The sequence below is a fragment of the Podarcis vaucheri genome (assembly GCF_965113315.1).
Source record: "Podarcis vaucheri genome assembly, chromosome: 5".
Taxonomy (NCBI): Eukaryota; Metazoa; Chordata; class Lepidosauria; order Squamata; family Lacertidae; genus Podarcis; species Podarcis vaucheri.
Genome location: NC_138763.1, coordinates 37,556,450 through 37,577,838, shown reverse-complemented (window position 1 = coordinate 37,577,838; position 21,389 = coordinate 37,556,450). Strand labels below are relative to the sequence as shown.

At 45.0% G+C, this 21,389-nt stretch overlaps 1 protein-coding gene across 3 annotated transcripts in view; it reads left to right on the top strand.

Annotated features, from left to right (window-relative positions):
* The window catches only part of HDLBP (high density lipoprotein binding protein), a 59,345-nt gene that overhangs the window by 35,094 nt on the left and 2,862 nt on the right, over window positions 1-21,389 (top strand). For all 3 annotated transcript variants that reach the window (XM_082221708.1, XM_082221710.1, XM_082221709.1), the window contains exons 6-27: window positions 344-550; window positions 2,071-2,286; window positions 2,885-3,091; window positions 3,832-3,939; window positions 5,359-5,463; window positions 5,963-6,041; window positions 6,575-6,714; window positions 6,988-7,092; window positions 8,232-8,345; window positions 8,757-8,843; window positions 8,980-9,111; window positions 11,466-11,684; window positions 14,482-14,703; window positions 14,835-15,053; window positions 15,881-16,019; window positions 16,632-16,786; window positions 17,192-17,296; window positions 17,721-17,855; window positions 19,118-19,261; window positions 19,491-19,676; window positions 20,546-20,662; window positions 20,879-21,007. In XM_082221708.1, coding sequence (XP_082077834.1) covers window positions 344-550; window positions 2,071-2,286; window positions 2,885-3,091; window positions 3,832-3,939; window positions 5,359-5,463; window positions 5,963-6,041; window positions 6,575-6,714; window positions 6,988-7,092; window positions 8,232-8,345; window positions 8,757-8,843; window positions 8,980-9,111; window positions 11,466-11,684; window positions 14,482-14,703; window positions 14,835-15,053; window positions 15,881-16,019; window positions 16,632-16,786; window positions 17,192-17,296; window positions 17,721-17,855; window positions 19,118-19,261; window positions 19,491-19,676; window positions 20,546-20,662; window positions 20,879-21,007 — 3,270 coding nt within the window. The remainder of the gene's footprint in view (window positions 1-343; window positions 551-2,070; window positions 2,287-2,884; window positions 3,092-3,831; window positions 3,940-5,358; window positions 5,464-5,962; window positions 6,042-6,574; window positions 6,715-6,987; window positions 7,093-8,231; window positions 8,346-8,756; window positions 8,844-8,979; window positions 9,112-11,465; window positions 11,685-14,481; window positions 14,704-14,834; window positions 15,054-15,880; window positions 16,020-16,631; window positions 16,787-17,191; window positions 17,297-17,720; window positions 17,856-19,117; window positions 19,262-19,490; window positions 19,677-20,545; window positions 20,663-20,878; window positions 21,008-21,389) is intronic.

Here is a 21,389-nt window from a genome sequence, read left to right as displayed (position 1 = left end):
GTGTGTGTGTGTGTGTGAGAGAGAGAGAGAGCAGCCATTTTCTCTTGGCGATAAGTTGCTGGGTGCTAGTGGTGGGCAGACGCACTCCCTCACACAGCAGTCTGCCGGGAGAGAAGCAGATAGCTCTTGACAGAAGTCTCTATTGATCAGTTGCTGAGGGTTTATTCCTCCTCCTTCCATTGTACCATCCATTTCAACTTCCTTCTCCTCCTCTCCCCTCACTTCTGCATGAAATTAGGCCGAGGGCTACAGGTTTTCTCATCCCTGCCTTAAGGTGATAGAGACACATCCGTGTCATGGACCTGGCCTGCAGCTTCATCCCGCATCTTGATGTCTGTTGTAGGCTTCAGCAACGGTGCCCATTCCCAAGGAGCACCATCGCTTTGTCATTGGCAAAAGTGGAGAGAAGTTGCAGGACCTTGAGCTCAAAACTGCCACTAAGATCCAGATCCCCCGCCCGGATGACCCCAGCAACCAGATCAAGATCACCGGCACCAAGGAAGGGATTGAGAAGGCGCGGCATGAGATCCTGCTGATCTCTGCTGAGCAGGTAAGCAGCATTCCCACCCTTACTGCTTCTGAGGAACCTTGCTGTTGTTACACCTTTTCTGAGGGGAGTACTTTTAAGACAAGCTGACTTTGTCTTGGCCTCTGCAGAGCAGAACAGCACCTCCCAGATTGGGTAGTTTTATAAGCAACTATATTGAGCAAATAAGGCATTACAGGTACTGCTGTTCTGCTCTTCTATGGCCCTAAACATGCACATCTGAAAAATAAGCTCCATTAACGTCATTTGGACTTCTGGGTAAACAGAGCACCAAGATGTTTTGTATACGAAGCTATGTAGGATTGGGCAGAGCAATCCAAATGCCTCTTTCATCAGCACAGTGATCAGGTCTGGATTGGGACAGATGCTGTCTGGTGATGCCTGTAAGACCAAACAAATGTGGCTCGGTCCCACACCCTCCCTGCCCTTGGAGCACCTCATTCTGAGGCTTTGAACTGGTGGGGATGCTATCTGCAAAGGGGCATACAAGCACTGATAGGCCAGATCAGCTGTGAGACCTGAGCAAGACTGCCGGAGCATCTTGCCTCCCACCCCATGGCTAGAGTGAGCAGCCAGGCAGCAGGTGCAATGGTGGCTCCTCAAAGCCTTAAGGGTGGATTGGATTCAGGTTGCAGCCCAAGACTCTATATGCTGTTCTCTACTACCTGCCATGTATATGGAATGTGCAGGTCCAGTCATGCTGAGAAGCGACCTATGTCCAAATAGTTTTGGGTTAAACTCTAGGTGGCACCACCTTTTGATGGCAACTCCAGGAAATGCACATATAACACACCCATTTTTCCCACAACAGTCATCAATATGTAGAGCGGCCCTAAGGCATGAGGCTGGTTAGACAATTGGAGGGTTTCTGGGAAACAGGTTACTCTTGAGTTGGGTTCTCTGGAATAGGGAGATCATCCTTTACCTCCCAGGCTTTTTGGTTATTTCAGTTGCCTTTCCAGATGCCTTGCACCTGCACTTTCAACCACTGCATATGCAATGCTGCCCATAGACTGTCCGAAACCAAACCAAGTCCCCTATTCCATTCCCCATATATTTGGGGATTACATGGACTGTTAAGAATAAACACTGATGCAGCAATCTCTGAACTGTATCATATAATAGTCTTCCCGCACCCCACTCTTTTCCTTGTTCTTCTGGACTCTTGTTTTGAATTCCCTCTGCCTTCAATGTCCTTCCTTTATCCCACACTCCACAGCACTACTAATAACCTTGCTGATCTAGGTTCATTTAACATTTAACAACCCACATGTCTGCAGCCCAGTCAAGTTATCCAAGGTGCCACTTTTGGGGAAGGGAGGAATAATGTTTCAGGAAAAGCTGGAGGCATGTGAACATCAGTCTCAAGAGCTTCCCACTAAGGAGTATAGCAATTTCAGTGAAATTCCTGTAGGCTTGACATCCTTTGGTAACATCTGCTTGGAACACTTCTTTCCTTGCAATATTAGGCTTTGCTGTGTAGGAAAAACAATAGAACGTGCACATATTGCTTTATTTCCCAGGATAAGCGTGCAGTTGAAAGGTTGGAGGTGGAGAAGGTATATCATCCTTTCATTGCTGGCCCTTTCAACAAGCTGGTCGGTGAGATCATGCAGGAGACAGGGACACGCATAAACATCCCACCTCCCAGCGTCAACAGAACGGAGATAGTCTTCACTGGAGAAAAGGAGCAGCTGGCCCAAGCAGTTGCTTGTGTTAAGAAGATCTACGAGGAGAAGGTAAGGTTCTTTGTGGTCTCTGAGCAGTTCCACATTGCACAGACCAGCCCTGAGCTGTCTTTTCCCTCTGATTTGTGGGGTGCTCTTCCCTGTCTTGTTTTCCCTTCACCTCCACAAATGTGAATTGGGACAGACGTATAGTGTTCTCATTCTCCTAGCATCTTTGCAGCTTGCGACAGATGCTCGCCAGGAGAGGACACTACCTACAGAATCACGAGACTTGCTCACTGGAACTTACGCACAAACACAGATTCACTGATGGCTTGATTAGCTAATCAAGATTATGTAGCTGTATTTAAAGTCATAGCTGAAGCAAAACCACAGGAAGCCTCTATGGCGGACTGAACTGCTCACAGATGTGGTCTTTCTGTGTCTTTCCTATATAAAAAGACAGAGAAGATAGCTTGTGGTCTTACCATATTTCATGGTTTGTTTGTTTGAAAATCCAGCCCTTCCTTTTAGAGCACACACAGACAAGTTTCCTTTTCTGGTCTGCCCCATTTCTAATCCTAGAGATTTCCTGGTGACTTCCCCAACGCACCCCCTTTCTTTTTCCCTAGCCCTTATTACTGATGCTCTAGCTCCTTTCTCCCTACAGAAGAAGAAGACTACCACCATTGCTGTGGAGGTGAAGAAGTCCCAGCATAAATACGTCATCGGTCCCAAAGGGAACTCCCTGCAGGAGATCTTGGAAAAAACTGGAGTCTCGGTCGAGATACCACCCACAGACAGCAGCTCAGAGACTGTGATACTGCGTGGCGAACCTGAAAAGCTTGGGCAGGCACTGACTGAAGTCTATGCCAAGGTAACCAGGTTGCCACGCAGCTAGGCCTTTCTGGTAGTCAGTACGTTTGTTAGGATTGCTAAATTGCTGGAATGCAGCATGGCTCAGAATGCATGCATATAGTGTGCTCAGTTACAGTCAACAATGGGGACAAGATTTTTTGCTGCATAAAATGGGGGGCAGTGGATGGGGGGTGAGTGAAGCGGGTGGTGTCAGCGGGCATTAAGTGGACACAGATTCCACATCCCTACCCAAGACACATAAACAAAGAGACAGCCTTCACCCTTTCTCTGTGCAGGGATGTGGAGGTTCTGTCATGTGCTTACCCCCTGCTACTCAGTTGTTTAGTGCTGGGAACAGGTGAGGAGAGCTCTTACTGGAGTGCTAGTCAGCTATTCCTAGGGCTAATTTGCTGGGCAGTGTGGGGGGTGGGAGTGGGCTTTGAATTCAGGTGCAGTGTGGGCCTCATGGCATTCAGGTGGAGGCCATGGTTGGGCCTTGGGCAATTGTTATGTGATAATAATCTTCCACAAATGCTGCATAAAAATGCTAATAGATTGCTGTTATAATACAATAATATTATTAAGCTGTTGTGTTTTGCTGAACGCTGCAACTTCTTGTCTGGTACCTGACAAGATCCTTCAGCTAAGGATACTGGACTGTGATGGGAACTAGAGTGATCCAGCGTCTGAGTGGCTTGAGTTAATGCATATTGCTAATTGAATTTTAAATTTCTTCATAACAACACTGTCCTTTTTCAGGCCAACAGTTTCACAGTCTCCTCTGTCTCTGCCCCCTCTTGGCTTCACCGTTTCATCATTGGCAAGAAAGGGCAAAACCTGGCCAAAATCACCCAGCAAATGCCAAAGGTATGAGCACCTCAAAAGTGAATTCTCACCTATTGGCGTTGGAATTGAGGAATTGTTAGAGTGCAATGTCTCAAAAGGTGTACATGCACATATATATCATTAGCTGTGAGGCAGACTTGTAGTCTGAGGGACAAAGTTTGCAAAGTCTCACCTTGGTCTTCTTAGAAGGAATAGAGAAATTGAAACCTTGAAAGCCCTTGTGGCTTTTTACCATGCTTTGGGGGCATTCTGAAACATGAGCCAGAGATTCCAAGTAACTTCTACTCTTGTGAAATCGGGAGAAATTAAGTTTGTAGCAAGACAGAAAATGAGAAAGCAGATTCCACTTGTCACCGTCTCCCATTTTAGACAGCATTAGCTTTTCAGAGACACTTGAATTTGTGGTGGTTGTGTTTTTGTGTTTATTTTATCTTAACAGTTAAAGAAAAAACAATTTCACCACAAATAGGGACAAACAGCAGCTAAACACAGCCAGTGAAAAAACTTAGTGCTCCTCAAAGTTTGCATATAATTTTCAACTAATGCCTAAGTTGGTTTCTGTAAATAACCTATTAATTAAATATCTGATGGAAAAATGCAGTGTTGAAGCACCTTGTTCTGAACATTCACTAAAGAGCTTCTTTGAAAATTATACATAATAAGAATATAAAAACCCCAAAAGGTTATAAAATACAGAGAAACTGAAGTGTACTGATGAAGGCCATTCCATACAGTTTCTAAAAAGACGAGTAGAGCAAGATACATTGAAATCAAATATTGATATACATTGTGGAAAAAGTGGAGCACGGTTTAGTCAAGTATATTTTACTGAATCAACCATATTATTTTAATATGTACAGATTTAAGCTGTGTGAATCATCATGGACATACGAAATAAAACCACACATCCCATATCACAAAACTTCTTTTGCTTTGTCCTCTTCCAACTCCTAATTTGTATGTAAGCTTTTCTAAAAAGACTATATCCCACACTTCATTATACCACAATAAAAGATTGGCACCTACTAGGTCTTTCTGGCTATAATGGCTCTGACCAGCTGTTAGTGTGTGATACCATCTGTAAAAAGAGGGTAGCTCATGCCTAAGGTTTAGTCAAGTAGATGCTTGTTGAATGAGGCTGGGGAGGGAATTCCACCAGTGGAGTGCCACCTCAAAGAAAGCTTTGTTCTACTAGGCAACTGTCTCTCTCCCAAAGCTTCAGTTGGCTAGAATAAGGCTTCAGCACATGTTTCTAACCATGAAGTAGTTCCCTAGATCCTACCCCTCCTTCCCACCTTTAGAAAACACAAGTTCAAGGGGTTTCCTGCAGTATCTCCGCTTGCAGGCAAAAGCCACATTGCCACATTCATTCCCCTACTATTATATGGATTCCTCTTCAGTAGTTTCATGCTGATGCTGAATTTTCTCCCTTACTGGAAGGTTCACATAGAATTCACTGAAGGAGAAGATAGAATCACTCTGGAGGGACCCACTGAAGATGTCAACATGGCTCAAGAACAAATCGAGAACATGGTCAAGGATCTGGTGAGTTAAGAAGCCCTAGTTTGATTTTGTGTGGCCATCTTATCAAAATGGAAGGTGTAGATGCAAGCCATCACTAAAAACCATCAAGCCTCATATTGTGTCCTCCTACTTAGATTAAATATGCAACTTATATTCCATAGCAAAGCAAGTGCACCGAGTTCAGTGGAGTTGACATCTGGTATGTGTGCTTAGGACTGCAGTTCTGGAGACAAAAGGAGGCTGTTATTTTTTTTCAATGGAATGGCCATAAAGGGAACAAAGAGCTGTGTTAGAAAAATAATCTGGGTCAAGTGATGGTGAAACTGCTGAGTGTCCCCAAGCTGTGTGCTCTTTGCTCAGGCTTGAGCTACTTTCCTCAACAGAACATCTGGATCTAATAGTGGCTAGTTATCTATTGTGTCATGGCTGATGTTGCTGTCCTGTTTTTGTTCTTTGTTCCTCGGCTAGAGGAGTATGTGTTTGCTCCTGATTCTGGCTAACTGTGGCGTGCTCTTTGCAGATTAACCGGATGGATTATACTGAAATCAATATTGACCATAAATTCCACAGACACCTCATTGGAAAGAGTGGAGCCAACAGTGAGTTAAATGCTTGTTCAGTGTCTCCCTGTGTGTGTAATATGCATTGCTGTTGTCCCTGTTAGAGATAACCTACAATCTCATCTCTCTGGGTCTCTAGCTGTACTTCCGGGTCTCTAGGACTGAGGTGTTCTGAAGAACTAATAATGTGCTCTCTGCAAAAATGGGGAGGTCCTTCTTGAGAAACTTTCTTAATTTGTTTCTGGTTAGAATAGATAACAGAAAATGTGGAGGGGGGGGGAGAATCTTGGGAAAATAACCTCTGCATGCATCATCCCACTCAATTCCTAATTATTCTATTGAACACAGTTTCCAATGGCAAGATATGTGTGTCTTTCTTAAAACATCGTGTTGACTAAGCATTGAAATCCCGCTCCCCCCTCTACTAGTTTGTCCTCTGTGAATAGGTCAGTGTCTCCTACAGCGCAAGTAATCCTTAAAGGAGAAAGCCTCTTGTTCTGAAACTCTGAAGCCTTGATTGCAGAGCATATGCAGTGGACGAGTGTTCTTAGAAGAATCTTTTTGATTTGCAGTCAACAGGATTAAGGATCAGTACAAAGTGTCTGTGCGAATCCCTCCAGACAATGAGAAGAGCAACCTCATCAGAATTGAAGGAGACCCTCAGGGAGTTCAAGAGGCCAAGAGAGAGCTGCTGGAACTTGCATTGCGTATGGTGAGCCATGGAGAACTGGACTGTGTCCAGGAGAGAAGTGTTAACTACTAGCGAGGCTTCCTGCCAAACTTTCCCACACACCAGGGAAGCGATTCTGTTTTATCTCTCTACCTGGGTGGTGCGTCATTGTGGTGACGTTTGTGGGTTGTCAAACTTTGCAGCTTGACTGGTTGGTAGATCTGCCTGTTGTGCAAGTGTGAATGAAATACAACATGTGTTTCAAACATGGGGACTTTTAATCATGGAGACTCCCGCCCCATTTTTCCTCCCCAGGAAAATGAACGCACAAAGGACCTGATCATTGACCAGAAATTCCATAGAACTATCATTGGGCAGAAGGGTGAACGGATTCGGGATACCCGGGATAAATTTCCAGAGGTAACAAAAGTCTTTGAAACACACACACGACAGAGAGACAGATTAAAATGTATTTTTATATTGACTTGATTACAGGCATCTTCCCGCTTGGACGTGATCAGCATGCATGTGACCGCTGACACTTGCACCATTTTCAGTGCCTAAAGGGTGTGGGGTGAGGCGGTCTTGCGCATGTCCTGGTGATGCATGCGGTGACCAGGAATGGAACCCCCATGCTATTGGGGGTTGCATAGTGCTCTTAAATGGGGCCCCTAGTGGCTTCCTATTCACACTCTGCAGCAACTCTAATGTCCTAGACCATTCACTTGGCCCCAATATTTCTTTATTTAAAATTTAAAAAGGCATCAGGCTGGCCGAATCGTTGCCTATTTGGTACATCCTGTCTGTGTTTTTTTTCTCCCTCAAAATAGTTTCAACTGTTCGTAGGAGGCTCCTTCTTTCATGCTTTTCTGACACACCCCTCTCCTCATAAATGTAAAACAGGCTTTCATTGAAGTCAAGACAACACTGTCTCTTTCGACTTACATAGCGGGAAGGAGATACCCAAAAGTTTACATTTGACTTTCTTCAGTAATGTTTTATTCTGGATTGTTTTAATTGATGTTTTAATGTGCTGTAAACCGCTTTAAGATTTTTTTCTTTAAAATATAAAGCGGTATAGAAATGAAGTCAATAATATAATTTAGAAAATCAAAGTGAGGCTTTGTCTTTGGTTCAAAGCATACTGGGTCTCGCCTGAAGTGGTCCAAAGTAAAGCAGCCTCCTATCCAGGTTCTTTCTTTCTTTCTTTCTTTCTTTCTTTCTTTCTTTCTTTCTTTCTTTCTGTGCCTCTTAAGAAATAATGTTTGGAGGTGCTGTTTTAGACACATACAAAAAAGGGTGGCTGTGAGTGTTAGCCAACTATTGCAGTAGAGTGTGTTTTTGTTTTACTGTTCCTTCTCTTTTATCTACTTCTCACTCATATTACATTGTGCTAATTCACCTATAGCAAGATGATGTCATATAGTAATAACTAGTATAGGGCCATGTCTTGGAGCACAGAGGAAAACTCCGTGAGTTTTGAATTCCACAGTATGGAAATAACCTCCTGGGACTCAGTAACCTGTTTAACATTATCTTGGATTAACTATTTCTTGCAGGTTATTATCAACTTCCCAGATCCTTCACACAAGAGTGATATTGTCCAACTTAGAGGACCCAAGAATGAGGTGGAAAAATGCACAAAGTACATGCAGAAGATGGTGGCAGATCTGGTAGGTGATCATCTCTGCCTCTGCTTTCGGTTTGGTTTGCAAATACAGGGGCTTTGTTAGTGCTAAGCATTCCACTAAATCAGGCATGGGGAACCAGCAGTATATACGCCTCAATGAGATCCAGCAGGGTTATTCATTTGGCTCATGAAGCTATTTCCTGCAAGCCACACTTACCTGTGCATCAGCTGGTGTAATTTAGGACATGGAGTGTGAGTCAGAAAAAGACACAGCTCCCTGCCAGAAGTGGGGTTTGCTGGCACTGTGAGTCAGAGGATTGGCAATGCTTTCAAACCACGTGGGCAAAGGAAGACTTCACCAGAGAAATGAGTAAAACATAGGCAAAGTCACATTTGCTCATACAATTTTGTGTCTATTCTTTATTCCATTCATCCATTCTTCCTTTCTTGTAAGGTTGAAAACAGCTACTCCATTTCAGTTCCCATCTTCAAACAATTCCACAAGAACATCATTGGGAAAGGAGGTGCAAATATCAAAAAGGTGAGACTTCCTTGATTCTTACTTGTTATCCTTGTAGTTTGTTACTTCTCATTATTTCTGATACCTCCTGTTAGATATTTGGGCCAGAAGGCAGCCATGTCTGTTCCTTTAACTTTTTTTTTGGTCTTTGCTGTAGATCCGTGAAGAATGCAGCACCAAGATTGATCTCCCAGCAGAGAATAGCAATTCGGAGACAATTATCATTACAGGGAAAAGAGCCAACTGTGAAGCTGCTCGCAATCGGATTCTCTCCATCCAAAAAGAGTTGGTAAGACAAACAGCCCTTTCAGCATAACAGCTATTACCAATTTCAGTAAAAAAAAAGTTGCATGCAGATTGATTCAGTTTCCTTAGAGAAACCAAAACTTTCTTGGGCAACGTCTTGGTTTTCTTGGGGGCATGTGTGTTAGATTTCCCTTTGGCTTTATCAGACATCACTCACCAAATATTCCAGGTGAACTGCCATCCAGAAATCAAAAGATCTTGGTTGCCACTCAATTGTTCCCGATAAAAGCAACATAATCAAAAGGTCACAATGCTGGGAAGATGTTTGGGCTTGTATTACAGTAACCCTCAAGTGGAAAGGGATTCTGAAGTAAATTCCAGAAGTCAGGTTTGAAGAGGTAGCAGTTCTGAGAAATAATCACACTGTTTATTTGCGAGAGAGATTTTGTGGTGGTGGCCTTGTGGGCGGTTTCTGTCAGTTACTGATTTAGAGTTGCACTTAAGTCCTTGAATCATAGCAGTTTAGATTCTGTGGAAGCTTTTTCTCAAGGGATTCCCCTCCCGATCTAGTACAGTGTGTGCTACAACTAAAAACAACAACCCACTGAACACTATATACTATGGAGAACCTTGTTGACTGACCATAAAGTAAATATGTTTATATAGTACATATTCTACAGTAAACATGTAGAATGAACATAGAGCCAGAAACTCTTCCATTCTGAAAATCTCAAAGTATATCTGAAACACGTTGTTTTGGCACAAGGATGAGGGACCTATAGCCCTCTGGTGCTGCTGACTACAGGTCCCATTGGTCCCTACCAGCATAACCAAAGGTGATAAGGGATGATTCAAGTTGTAGTCTAATGACATCTGGAGGACTGTAGCTTTCACATCCCTGAATTTTCAGGATGTCCTCTTGCCAGCTTTCCCCCTGCTACTGGATCAGAAATCTTTTACTGTATTTTTCGCTCTATAACACGCACCCAACCATAACACGCACATAGTTTTTGGAGGAGGAAAACAAGAAAAAAAATATTCTAAACGAAACAGTGGATGTATGATTTTTGTGGTTCATGCTGTGGCCACAGACATGTGATCTGACAGTGAGTTTGGAATAGCCCATTGCAAAAACCTGAGGATCCATGTGGATCCGTGCTTTGTAACCACGTTTTTGCACCACTGCGGCCCCAGGCAGCAGTGGGTGCGTGATTTTTTTGGTGCAAGATGTAGCCATGGACATGCTATGTGATCTGATGGTGAATTTGGGGTGACCCAGTGCAAAAATCCTGAGGATCCATGTGGATCTGTGCTTTGTAACCACGTTTTAAGTGGGGAGGACAGGAAAAGCACTCAAGGGACAAGGAGCACGCGTGGGGTGGGTAGAGAACAATGCTGCTAATAATGCAGAAGAGGGGTTTAAGGGGAAAAGAAGCACGCGTGGGGTGGGTGGAGAAGGATGCTGCTAACAATGAAGAAGAGGAGTATAAGGGGAGAAGGCTCCTCTCCTCTCCCGCTTTGCTCCTTTAAAGCAAGCAGGCTCTCTGTCCCTCTCTCCTTCCCACTCAGCGGCTCTTCTCCCGCTTTGCTGTGAGCCACGGAGGAGGGAAGGAAGGGGAACCATGGATCCTCTGCTCACGACTGCAGCAGATCCCCCCCGCCACCCGTAGGCATTCCCTCCATAACACGCACAGACATTTCCCCTTACTTTCTAGGAGGAAAAAAGTGAGTGTTATGGTGCAAAAAATACAGTAACTCTCATCGCCGGCATGCAGAAATTGAGCAGCCGGCCAGATTTTATGGCTAGCTCTTTAGGTATTTGTTTGAAAGCAGCAGAGGTACGTTTTAAGCGATGTGCTATTGACGCTTCAGTTCTTCTCTCCACTTCCCTTCTGCCGCTTTCACCAGCATCTGAGAAAAGAGAAACCTAAACAGGTTGTTCTGTGCGCATTTAATATGCAATGAATTGGGGACCTCTGTAAAAAAGAGAGGAAAGGGCAGGATTTTTCAACTTACATCCATCTGATCTGAGGTTTAATATGAAGGTATTTCTGAATAACAGCTATTCCTTTTACTGTGAGGAGGACACTCCCCTAGAACTCTGTGTTGAAGCACATAGGCGTGCTTCTGTGGGGGTAGTGCTGCCTGATGCAGTCAGTGACTGTCGTTTGCTGACACATCCAGCTGGTTCCTGGCACGTGTCCCAGATTCCCTCTGTCAGTCTTAGTTTTGAATAAGAAATAATGGGGGGTGGGGGGACTTCCTGAGCACATAGTTGGGGAGAGGGAGTTCTTTGTGCCTTCCTACAATTTCTCTGCATGAGGGAAGAGGGGAGAAAGCCTAAATACCTCTTCTTTTCTGTCCGTGCCTCTCCCTGCCCCCTTGCTGTTGCCCCAGGCTAACATTGCAGAGGTGGAGGTCTCCATCCCTTCCAAGCTGCACAACTCGCTCATTGGTGCCAAAGGTCGTTTCATCCGCTCCATCATGGAGGAATGCGGTGGGGTTCACATCCACTTCCCCACAGAAGGCTCCGGCAGCGATACAGTCACCATCAGGGGCCCTGCCCAGGATGTTGAAAAGGCCAAGAAACAGCTCCTACAACTGGCAGAAGAGAAGGTAGGAACCGTGGAAGTGGAAAAATAGGTGCTGCCGGCACAGTTCCTATGGATAAGCTTTGAATTTGTGGTCACAAGGAAATCACTGTGGCAAAAATTTACACATTTCTGGGGGTGGGGGGGATTAACTACTAATAGGAAATAAAGTTGGCAGTTGCTAGCCTATTATGCCAAACTCTGCTTCCATTTTGTGGCTGGCTATGCCTCATACCGTCATATTGTGACTGATGGGCCTTAGAAATTTTCAGCTCTCTCAAGTGATCCCTGGGGATAGAAAGTTTGAGAACTGGTCTCTTCTAACTAGAATTAGTGCTCCAGGGTCTCAGGCATAGGTCTTGCCTAGACCTGCTACCTAAAGGCAATTTAACTATGGATGCCAAGATCAGACATGTAATACATTTACTCTGCCACTAAAATATCATAGAATCATAGAATCATAGAGTTGGAAGAGACCACAAGGGCCATCGAGTCCAACCCCCTGCCAAGCAGGAAACATATGGCTGCTCCCTAAATTTATTCCCTTCCTGCTAATAGCTAATCCAACAGGGTTGCTAAAGGTGATTGAGAATTTATTGTACGTCACTGTGCTATGAAAAAGTTCTCCCTCGCTCCCTTTGTCTGGTGTTTGGAGCAGGGGATCATTGCTTTAATAATTGCAGCTGACTATATTTATTGGGACGCGGGTGGCACTGTGGGTTAAAGCCTCAGCGCCTAGGGCTTGCCGATCGAAAGGTCGGCAGTTCGAATCCCCGCGGCGGGGTGCGCTCCCGCTGCTCGGTCCCAGCGCCTGCCAACCTAGCAGTTCGAAAGCACCCCCGGGTGCAAGTAGATAAATAGGTACCGCTTACCAGCGGGAAGGTAAACGGCGTTCCGTGTGCTGCGCTGGCTCGCCAGATGCAGCTTGTCACGCTGGCCACGTGACCCGGAAGTGTCTCCGGACAGCGCTGGCCCCCGGCCTATAGATGTGAGATGGGCGCACAAACCCCAGAGTCTGTCAAGACTGGCCTGTTCGGGCAGGGGTACCTTTACCTTTACTATATTTATACTTGAAGGGGGGGGGGCAACTTGAGCTGCTCCTTCCTTCTGTTGGAGACTCAGCTGGGTACGAAAGAATATGCAGCTTGTCTGGAATTTTGGCTTCTCTTGGAGCCTTCAGAGCAACTTCCTGGAACTTTACAGGCCCAGGCTTCATCCTGAGTTACTCAGAACTGACTCTCTCTGTCTACTAACTAAATAAACACCCTTTACGTGCAAGTTCTTAGGTGCTGCTTTGAAAACAGCATGTCCTAAATCTGCAGAACAGGTGGAATCTGCCTACGCTGCATTTAATGGCAGGGCGTTTGGCCCTGTCAGGTTACTTAACAGCGAGCTGCTGTTGGGCTCCTCTGTCTAGCTATACCGTCTCACTCCATTTGTCTGCAGCCCTGAGGCTGGTCTCTCCACTAGAGGCAAATTCAGAGCCAATGCAGAATCTCAAAGCACTTTCTTTGGCATACTTTCCTGGTTTCTAACAGACAAAGCATTTCATTTGTGCAGCTCTCAGTTCGTTCTTTGGTGCTGTTGAAGGTAGCCCTCGTAGCAACTCTCAGGGGTGGTTAAGAGTTGAGAGAAAGTGTCTTGTCCAAGGTCACAGTGAGTGTCCGGGATTAAGCAGAGATTTGAACAGAAGTCTTCTCGGGTTCTACTCTCCTCTGTACCACTCTTTGAGGGTGTGGTGGAAGAGTGCTGAAACGGTGGGGCAGAGTACTTTCTTTGCATGCAAAGGGTTCCAGCATCAGTTCCTGGCATCTCCAGATGGGGCAAGAAAGAGCTCGTTTCTGAAACCTTGGAGAGCCACTGCCACACACAGTAAATGATACGGAGCTAGGTAGACTAATGATCTAACACTACATCAAACAGCTTCCCATGTTTTATCATTCTAACTTTTAGAAAAAGTATTCACTGTACAGTGGTACCTTTGGATGCGAACGGGATCCGTTCTGGAGCCCCATTCGCACCCAGAAGCGAATGCAAACCGCGTCTGCTCGGGTTGCGATGCGCCGCTTCCGTGCATGTGTGTGATGTCATTTTGAGCATCTGCGCATGTGCGAGCGGCGAAACCCAGAAGTAACGCGTTCCATTACTTCTGGGTTACCACGGAGCGTAACCTGAAAATGCTCAACCTGAAGCGTATTCAACCCAAGGTATGACTGTACATATATTTAGGACATGATCCTCTCTAACGTGAGCACCCGCTGCACATGCATAGAGGGATTGCTTATAGAGCCATTGGAATATTTCCTGTGACAAGCGAAGTAGCTATATGCAAACTTATTCAATTTAGCATGATTTGTACAGATAATTTGACTTTTGCTGGACTGCAGTGTTTGTTTGTTTAAGTATACAGGGCAGGATTCACCTAACAAACCACGTCAGCAGAAACCCTGTTCAATGGTGCTTCCCCCCCATGCCCCTCCCCAACTGAATTTGGCTCTGGGGGTGTCATGAAAAACCCCAGAGCAGTGCAGAGATGGACCATTTGTGCAAGCTAATATGCTTGTGACAGATGGAACGTTTGTAATAGTGCAACCTGCAGTTCTGCTTCTGTGTATGAACATTGCTTAACTCCTACCTTTCATGCCTTGAAAAGGGCTTTTAACCTGATTTATTCCAAGCATCTGGATCTCAAAGCTGTTAACCTCCACAGATTTTTCAGTAGGGCTGTCATATTAGTTTTCTCCAGTAAAAACGGCGACCAGAATGTAAAGAAATACCTCCAAATCCTGATGCGTTTATTTTTATTTATTCCTGCTGTTCAGCAAACAAAGAGTTATACTGTGGACTTGCGTGCCAAACCAGAGTACCACAAGTTCCTGATTGGCAAAGGAGGCGGTAACATTCGCAAGGTGCGTGATAATACTGGTGCCCGGATTATCTTCCCCACCTCGGAGGACAAAGATCAGGAGCTGATTACTATCATGGGAACAGAGGAAGCTGTCAAAGAGGCCCAGAAGGAGCTGGAAGTGCTCATCAAGAACCTGGTGAGGAAAAGGATCTTTTCATTTGTCAATATTTGTCAAAAGGGATAACCTTTTGATGTTGACATATGGACTTAAGGGAGATCATTGCCCTGGAGAATTTTCAGGCAGTGACGATGCCTTGTGTGTTTCAGGACAATGTGATTGAAGATTCCATGATGGTGGACCCTAAGCATCACCGGCACTTTGTCATCCGGAAAGGGCAGGTGCTACGGACCATTGCAGAGGAGTATGGGGGTGTGATGGTCAGCTTTCCACGCCCTGGCACACAGAGTGACAAGGTCACCCTTAAAGGAGCAAAGGACTGTGTGGAAGCAGCAAAGAAACGCATCTTGGAGATCATTGATGACTTGGTGAGTGTCCATGTTAGAAGAACCTCTCTTCCCCATGGTCACTTTTTTTCCTAGTCTAGGTGTTTTTGTTTCTGGTTTGGTCTAGCCTTTATTAAAAAAAACCACTGGGTGTATCATAAATTCTCATAACGCCTGAGAAACAAGCCTCTTTAGATTCTAAGCTTTAGGTAAGAATTCTTAATTACTAATTATAGCCTTCTAATTGCAGCCAAAGTAAAGAAAGGGTTTGCTGGAACAGTCAGACCGTGACATGCAGGAACCTGTTCTTTGTGATTTAATTTCTTATAACCCTGGCATGTATTTCCTAGCAGTCATACTTTTCTTCCATTATTGCACACATTATAGTCAACAAACAAACAATTCATAAGGGCAGTACAGCATGCAATCTGATCCTGGCAGATTGAATACATAACCAAAAACCCCACAGAACTTTGCTGTCCTAAGGACAGAGATGAGATGGTCAAGGAAAACAGAGACATTCTAAAACGAACATATGGCAGTATTGGACGGCATGCCTCAGAAGGACACTGTGAGAAGTTGATTAAAATCACAGTAATAAAAATGGTATCCCACACGTATCATCTGAAAATATTGGGCAGGATTCACCCCATCAGCCTCATCAGCAGGAGGGTGTCCTTTTGCCCATAGGGCTGGGCCCCCTGAGATTGGCTCTGGTGGGGCCAGGTCATACCCTAAAACAGCACACACAGGAAGTGAAGGATCATCTCACCCAGTAGAGTTTAAAATTGATGTTAGTTACTTTGGGAGGCAACCATTATCTGGAAATTGGGATAAAATAGGAATAAATTCTTTTCTTCTCCCCCTAGGAAGCCCAGGTGACAATAGAATGCACCATTCTTCAGAAGTATCACCGCTCTATTATGGGCCCCAAAGGTTCCAGGATCCAGCAGATCACCCGTGACCATGGTGTTCAGATCAAATTCCCAGACCGGGAGGAGAACGTGGGTACGAGATCTTACAGGCCTGCCAGTAAAAGCAGGCACCCGTGGGGGCGGGGAGCAACACAAGTGCCTCATATCTTCTGAGATGCTATTTTTCCTAGGGTTTTTTTTTTTAAGCAACACAATTTCCTTAAACCCAGATGGGAGTCTGCTAAATATGGCCTCCATTTACTACAGACTTGTCTTAAGGGCAGCATACTTTCAGAGTTGGTTAATTGTCTTCCAAAAACCTAGGTAGAAGGGGAAACATGGCAAACTCTTAATGATTCCGTGCCTCTCCAAATAAGGCTATCCCACCACACATTGAGAACTGACTATTTAGGTGGGTAATTCTTTGTAGTTCATTTATGAGCAGTAGGCCACATCGAAGATGTCAGCCAGCCAGGCATCACTACTGGGAAAACCAAATAAACTTGGTGTGGAAGTTGGCTCTTGCATTTTTAACAGAGAATAATGATAGGTGGCACTTCAGACATGGCTTTTCTATGATCTGCCTAGGGCAAGAATTTTACAGTGAGAACAATCCATACCCCTGGGTGCCCTGGAGATAACAAGCCGGCAACTTCAGGCTAACCAGTTGAAAATGTAGTCACTCTTCTCACCTCTGTGATCATAGCTCCCACTGCAGAGTCGCCAGCCCAGGAGAATGGCAAAGAGGGTGGAGAAGGGAAGGAGAGCAAAGAAACAGATCCTGGCTCCCCAAAGAAATGTGATACTATCATAATCTCTGGTCGTCGAGAGAAGTGTGAGGCAGCAAAAGAAGCCCTGCAGGTAAGATTATTTCTTGGCTGCTGTGCCCTGAAAAAAGACAGCTTTGCTTACTAGGTGCTGTAAAATGGCCCAGCCATATTTTGCTCATAAGGATCTTTTAATTGTACATGACTCCCAGGACCGCTTAAGTGACTATTAAATAATTTGCACTGAAGAAGCAGGATGTTTGCCTGAGTGGAAAAGGTAAATAATTGACCTCTTGAGGTGATTAGCTGTGGGACATGTTATGCAGCACCCACACTCAGTATCTTGAGTATTATTTTACTCTACGGCTTTGGTTTGACAGCTTCACGTGTTGCTGGGGTGAGAGTTTGCTTGGTGGGTTCTGGACAGGTACTTGTTGGCAAAGTGATTCTTTTGCTTATAAGTTCTGCAGCTGGTGTAATTTCAGCCTTTCCTCTTCAGGCACTGGTTCCAGTTACCATTGAAGTAGAAGTTCCTTTCGACCTTCATCGTTTCATCATTGGTCAGAAGGGCGTTGGAATCAGGAAAATGATGGACGAGTTTGAGGTGAGCAGGCTCTCTGTTGACTCCTTCCATTTTTGGGCTTTGGAGAACAGAGAGGCCAAAATATGAATACCACTCTTACTGATTATCATAACGTTGAAACAGTCTTAAGACTACTGAGGAGGTCAAGCACAATTTTTCATCCATGTGCTTGCACTTGCACCTGAGATGTACAATAACACATTTCCTATTGTTCATTGTAGTGTTTTTTTTTTTGTGCTACAGAGAACTAAAGTAGCCTGTATAAACCTAGCAATGATACATTAAGGGTGGTGTTTTTTGGTGTATTTTTTTTCAATTTTAAGTACTTGAGAATTCCAGTTCTTTGAAAAAATATTGATTGTGAAGGTTATGGGTGGCTGCAAAGATGCTCCTGTACAACAACTGCCCAGTCCTGACAATGATAGCTGCCTGGAATTTTTTGTAGGTGAACATCCAAGTCCCTGCCCCAGAGCTTCAGTCTGACATCATCTCTATCAGTGGGCTTGCTACTAACCTGGACCGTGCCAAGGCCAGACTTCTTGAGAGGGTGAAGGAGCTGCAAGCTGAGCAAGAGGATCGGGTATGTGTTGTGCCAGAACCATTGTGATTTGTCAGTCTCTCCCAGCTGCCTTGTCTTATTAAGAAATAAATAAATCAGGAATAAAATAGAGATCTTTTAATTAAGAGTGGTGCTGTGGGAAGAGACTGGGGGATCTTGTCAGCAGCCTTAAGCAGGATGAGTTAGTGCAGACAATGCTTTAATGCCTAATGTTGGAAGGTGAGGGGTGGCTCTCCGTAGTTCTGGGTTAATAAGTATTCCTGCCATGCGCTCACTGTTGTTGTCTTAGCACTGCCTCAATTGGCAGAACTTGCAGTTGTAGCTTAGACTGAAGTCCCAGACCATGTACCAAAAAAAGATTTCTGAATCATGAAATTTTGAGTCTGGAAGGAAAAGCTTGGTGTGGGCATGAAGAGATGGTATGAAGCAAAACAAAGGAGGAAAAGTGAGGCAAGGGCTTTAATAATTTGGAGCGTGAGAATTAGGAGTAATAAGATTTAAATCTATGGGACGTGGGTGATGCTGTGGTCTAAACCACAGAGCCTAGGGCTTGCCGATCAGAAGGTCGGTGGTTCGAATCCCTGCGACGGGGTGAGCTCCCGTTGCTCAGTCCCAGCTTCTGCCAACCTAGCAGTTCGAAAGCACGTCAAGTGCAAGTAGATAAATAGGTATCACCCCGGCGGGAAGATAAACGGCGTTTCCATGTGCTGCTCTGGTTCGCCAGAAGTGGCTTAGTCATGCTGGCCACATGATGCAGAAACTCTCTGCGGACAAACGCCAGCTCACTCAGCCTATAGAGCGAGATGAGCGCGCAACTCCAGAGTCGTTCGCGACTGGACCTAACCGTCAGGGGTACTTTTACCTTTACCTTTTAAGATTTAAATCTAAGAGGTTTACATCACATCACTGCCACCTAGAAGATAGTGGAAGGCTAAGGCAAAAATATTTTCTCAATATGGGAGAGACAGCAGGAGGCAGGGATGCTCTGTGGGCTTGTAACATACTTCTTATGAAGACGCAGTGTAATACAACGCAGGGTGCAGGTTTTTTGTGATTCAGGTCCAATATGTTTTCTAAAAAGTAAAACCATGTGAGCAAGGGCATGATATTAAGGCATTATCAGCTCTAGGTGACAGGAGTTAAACATATTTTTTACTATCATATGAGGACTCCCCTGTTATGTAGCTAAATCTGACATTTACCAAAGTTGGATACAAATAATTCATGTAATTAGAGGCAGCAGCTGTGCAGATCCTTAAAAGCATCCCTCTTGATCGTTCTAGGCTTTGCGAAATTTTAAGCTGACTGTTGCTGTGGAGCCCAGATACCACCCTAAAATCATTGGCAGGAAAGGGGCTGTGATCACTCAAATCCGCACAGAGCATGATGTCACCATACAATTTCCAGATAAGGATGATGAATCTCAGGTGAGGAACTCTGGTAGGGAGGCTGGTGGGGGGGGGAGGGGGCTGTTTATCCACAGAATGGAGGGAGCTTTTTTTTGAGCAGAGCTCCAATGAGCGCCGTCTGCTCAATTTCCATCATGGCCTCTTGGGCGGCCTTGTCGGGCTGTTGGCCCTTGCTTGCCACAGAGACCTATGCTATGTGCTGCTGTCTTTAGGGGCCTGGGACTAACTCTTCAAACTTCCGCCTCAGTCCCAGGATCAGATCACCATCACTGGTTATGAGAAGAATACTGAATCTGCCCGAGATGCCATCATGAAGATTGTTGGTGAATTGGAGCAGATGGTATCTGAGGACATCACTCTGGACCATCGTGTTCACGCCCGCATTATCGGAGCGCGGGGGAAAGCCATCCGCAAGATCATGGATGAGTTCAAGGTATGTAAAGGGCACATGGTATCTGATAGACAGATGGTGTCATCTGTGACAACAGAGATGTTTATTTTTGCTGAGTGTAATGAATGCATTCAAGAACCCTGGCACTTGGTTGATTGCGCAGTGAGAGTATGAGTACAGTCATGCCTTGGTTGTTGAACGCCTTGGCACTCTGACGTTTTGGCTCCTGAACACTGCAAATCCGGAAGAGAGTGTTCTGGTTTGTGAACTGTTTTTGGAAGCTGAAGGTCCGGCAGGGCTTCCGTGGCTTCTGATTGGCTGCAGGAGTTCCCTGCAGCCAATCAGAAGCCACGCTTTGGTTTCTGAACGTTTTGGAAGTCGAACGGACTTCTGGAACAGATTCCGTTCAACTTCCAATATACGGCTGTAGTGAGAAAATAACTTGGTGGCTGCACAGACATGCATCCTTGCTTTTAGGAGTAACTGTAGATGGTCTTAAAACACCTTTAAGAGCATGTCAGGAAAAAATGTTGATGATTCAACTGAATTGCACAAGACAGGGCTTCCGCTCAGTCACTGCACAGAAAACAAAATCTGTACAACTGTGAAAATATGACTACAACTTGATTTATATGCCAGGGATAGGGAACAATTCCCATCGTCCCTGATTGTCCCATGCAGGCTGGGTGTGATGGGAGCTGTAGTTCAACAATGTATTGAAGACTACAGATTCTCCCATCGCTATTATATGGGGACCTAAACAAATTCAGCCAGGCCCCTCAATATTCTGGTATTGTCTTCATCACTCTGCTTTCTCTAGTCTCTTGGTGTATGGCATGCAGGGAAATGAGACAAGCAAAGACCTAATTTCTCTTAATTTGTTAGCTGATCTGAAATCTTTGTCATTTCAGGTGGACATCCGCTTCCCCCAGAGTGGAGCTGCTGATCCAAATTGTGTGACTGTGACTGGACTCCCTGAGAATGTGGAGGAAGCCATTGATCATATCCTGAACCTGGAGGAGGAATATGTGAGTGTCAGAGTTCTTAAATCCAGGTAGTTTTTAGTACTTGAGAGAAGCCAGTATGTGGACCTTCCAAACTTCTCAGCTTGCATCTTATGTATACACCACATATGGGTGATATCAAGAAAATACTGCTCCTTTTGCAGTGGGGGGGGTACACATGAATTTGTGCTGCAATAAACATCTCTAACTTGGACCACACTTGTTTGTATGGTGTTGCAGCTGGCAGATGTGGTGGACAATGAGGCAATGCAAGTCTACATGAAACCACCTGCTCATGGGGAAGCTAAGGCTGCATCAAAGGGATTTGTGGTGAGAGATGCCCCCTGGACACCAGGAAACACCGAGAAGGTAGGTGCTGCTTCCTCGATAGTTACTCTTTGTACCGAAAGGATGGCCAGGACTTTGGCCGGAGAGATGAATCTTCTCATTATGAAGTTAAGAGTCAGTCCTCTTATTAGTGTGTAGAGTGAAAAAAGGAGGAGGAAAAAGAAAAAGGGGAAATGGAGTGGTGTGAGAGACTCTGCCACCACTTCTGTTGTCATAATGTTCGTATCCGGTTAGGGGGCCAGCACACGGGTGCAAAATGGACTATGGAAGTTGATACACACCTGACCCCTGAAAAACGTAATACGTATGCCCCTCTCTTCTGTCATCCTGTCTTTTTATTGTCCTTTTCCCTCTCTTCCCAATACCTGCCCTCCAACAGTGTCTGTTTCCCCCTAGCTGTCTG